Source organism: Hetaerina americana, unplaced genomic scaffold, assembly GCF_022747635.1.
Source record: "Hetaerina americana unplaced genomic scaffold, ioHetAmer1.1.p SCAF_10, whole genome shotgun sequence".
Classification (NCBI taxonomy): domain Eukaryota; kingdom Metazoa; phylum Arthropoda; class Insecta; order Odonata; family Calopterygidae; genus Hetaerina; species Hetaerina americana.
In genome coordinates, this window is record NW_027286070.1 from 74230057 (window position 1) to 74233491 (window position 3435).

Below are 3435 nucleotides of genomic sequence, written 5' to 3' on the forward strand. Positions count from 1 at the left end.
ATTGAGAATGAGAATCCAATGCAGCTTGTTGTGACCATTGGTGGTTCACAGGGTAACAGACAAGCAAAAATCCACAGAAATCCATTCAGACTATTTATCATTCTGAAGGCACCACACTTGCTTCATATGAAGTAAATTTCTTTTATTTCTTAGATAGACCTGTATGTAATACCCAAATAAATGCAATGAAATAATCAAATTTTGGATTGAGTGAGATAAATATGCTCGTAGATAAATACTGTCATGTACTAGGAACACCTGTCGACAAAACAATCTATCATTGAAATGCTACATAGGCTGAAAAGGCTACTGGACTTATGAAGTTGAACTACATAAACTACCATCAATATCCTCGTTTTAACTAAAATATGCAATTTATCAAATAAAATTCACTAGTTAAGGTAAGAGAAAGGGCTAGAGATCAAAATACGTTTATAACTCAACTCACCTTCAAATTTTGCAACCAAAATTTTCTCTTCAACTTGCCAGCCTGTTGCTCAAACTGTGAAGCACCTTGTTGCAAAGCATCTTAAGGAGTAAAAAAAATATTAATTTCAAATCAAAGTTACAGAAAACAGGAAAATGATAGAAACGGGGTTTCAAAGCACTACTATTCTACTTGTGACTTCCAGATTACATAAATAACAATGCTAACTTAGTTTTTTGGTTGTATGCCCCAAAAACAACTATTATGTGGAAAATAAGAACAACTATATATCTGTAAACTATTAATGTATTAAGCTCATATTTTCAACATAATGTACCACACCAATGTATTTGAAAATTTTCATTCATATGGTTTATAGACAGTTAGGAAATAATCCCTTAAAAATAATTTAATCAAAAATTAATTACTATTCCAGCTTTCAATCATTATAAAAATTAAACCCTGTAAAAAATACCTGCTCTGTCATCCAATTCCGATAGCTTCTGATCACGTTCCAGCACCTTTTCAACATTAGTTTTCATAATATCCACAACCTTACATCATTGCAGCATGCAAAAATGTTCAAGGTTCAAATTAGCAATCATAATGTACGATAGGGAGTTCACATCCTTATTTTAACAAAAGGTATATGTGAAGGAGGCACTTGTAAGGTAGGAATAAGTTGTAAAAATGGCACTGGTATTTATGACACCACTGCTTTGATCACAAGGCTGTCTTATTTATCAAGTTCAAATAACATAACTACTAGAATCGCCAATAAAAATCATTATAATCCTGAAGTAATAGTAATGAAACGGCTAATAAAAAAATATTATGGACATTTACGGTAATAGAATACGTAATTTATTGAAAGAATTTCAAAAGAAACTTTCTTAAATATAAGCAGAAATTTTCAAATTTACTAGCCCGTTATCACACCTTACATTCGATTTGACCAGAAGTCCATTGCATTAGCAAGGATATTACAGCATAACAATTTGTACTTTAAGATTTCAATTTTAGGTTCGCCATACCTCATCCACTTGAGCTTGCGTCTGCTGGAGTCGCTTTTGAGCAGCGATTTGCTGTGGTGTTCGAGGACCTCCAACGATTGCTCCATCTCCACCTTCACCAGCCCCACCTGCTGGTGTTGGTGCTCCTTCAGCTCCAGACCTAGACCATATTTATCATTGCACATTATTGCTTTCCTGTTCATAAACGATGCACATTTTTACATACATTTAACACACAAAATTAGTATTGGATACATATTTCACAATATACTGCTTCGGCGAAAAGACCCGCTCTTTAAAATTTCCATGAAATAAAACTCTTGCTAGGTTTGAAATAGAGTATGAAAACCAAGTTGAACATTGTAATCAAGAACATATTAATCATCGAGTTTCATTGAATACGTAGGATTCCGTACGAAGACATCTACGAACAAAAATTATTATATAATTTCGTTATCTAATACAGCCTACCAAATTCGTTAAATGGGCTTAAACCTCAGGATAGCACAAAGATATTAAAAAATAACTCTTCCAAGTGGGTTAACGAGATATTTATTACGAATATTGCAATTAAGAAAAACGAAATTATCATAAGGTGGCGATTTTCGTGCGTCCACATGACACTTATCGAAATACATTATTTGAAATGGATTAGTCATTATACGTCACCGCAATCACTAATAGTTATTAAATATTAGAATTCTCTATTTTTAATTAATTGATTTACGGCAAAAACGTTATTACGAAAAAAGGACACTTTCAGGTCTTTAACTTACGCTAATTCACCCGAGGGGCACAATAAAATATGATTTTATTGACTATTAGATAATATTTCGATTATAGCTAATTTCTTACAAAGCCAGCGATTAACTGTTAACTCGTATATTACACTATAACGGATGACGCAAAAGTGACCAATGGCTAAAAATCGCTATTGTTTCCATATAATTCCGATTGATCGCAATTACTACAGAGAGAGCATACAATTTCACGGCAAATGGCACGGAAAAAAAGCTTTAAGCATTCTCAGAATTCTCAATGGTGAGACCTTTCAGTCATACTCCCATACATATCATGTGTGTGTGTGCTACACGGCTTTAGAATAAAAAATTCGACCGAAATGAACAAAAGGGCTTTAATGTTATCCAATAAGTATTACTTACTTAAACAGTGCAATTAATTGCCGAAACTATTAAATCTGTAACAATAAACAGACGATAAATCTAATTACCAATGTCATAAGCAATATTCTGTTAGTCATAATGTGTCTATTTCTATACACGCCTTAAAATGAAATGCTAACATTTAACAAACAGCATTTCGCATTATTACGCATCACGAAAGCCATGAACGACTAAGGAATATTAATCATCGATACTTGATCCTATTTGGCCATTATAACTACCATTTCTTACGTCAAAATTTTCAACTGTCAAAATTATAATAACTGACGGATAACGAAAGAAAATTATAGAGAGCAATCTATGCTCTCGATCAAACATGCTATGAATATGTGGGGGTAATAACTTACATTTTAAGTAAGAGGAACGGTGACTACAAATTCACGAAGAGGATTCTGCCTTCGGTATTGATAAACCACCGTAATGGATACGTATCGATAGTGGAAGCGAGATATCGTACCTATGCGATCGATACATGTTACATCGTCGCGTTGAGTTCCTTCTTATTATTAATTATTATTTGATGCGTTAAAGTTAAATTGTATTTTGAAAAAAAAATTAATATGTATATCAACTTATATCTCTACGAATGATCAGTCGATTGTGGACTAGATACTTATAACCTGATTTCAAGCATAATTTGAGAGTTCCCAAGTAATGATTATAATTTCGGATAATGAGTTTTAATTCTGATATTATAATTAACGCTTACAGCAACAATCTGTCGTCACAAAAATAATGTTTTCGATATTATTGGATCGAAAGTTCCCCTCGAAGTAGGCCAAAGCTCTGCGGACATTTGCGGTTACGTCAC

At 33.0% G+C, this 3435-nt stretch overlaps 1 protein-coding gene across 3 annotated transcripts in view; it reads right to left on the minus strand.

Moving 5' to 3' along the window:
* nSyb (neuronal Synaptobrevin) overlaps positions 1 to 3088 on the minus strand; it is a 30815-nt gene extending 27727 nt beyond the window's left edge. For all 3 annotated transcript variants that reach the window (XM_071598879.1, XM_071598880.1, XM_071598881.1), the window contains exons 1-4: positions 2972 to 3088; positions 1462 to 1600; positions 903 to 981; positions 449 to 528 (exon numbers count right to left, since the gene is read on the minus strand). In XM_071598879.1, coding sequence (XP_071454980.1) covers positions 449 to 528; positions 903 to 981; positions 1462 to 1600; positions 2972 to 2973 — 300 coding nt within the window. In that variant the 5' untranslated portion in view covers positions 2974 to 3088. The remainder of the gene's footprint in view (positions 1 to 448; positions 529 to 902; positions 982 to 1461; positions 1601 to 2971) is intronic.
* Between the last annotated feature and the right edge of the window lie 347 nt (positions 3089 to 3435).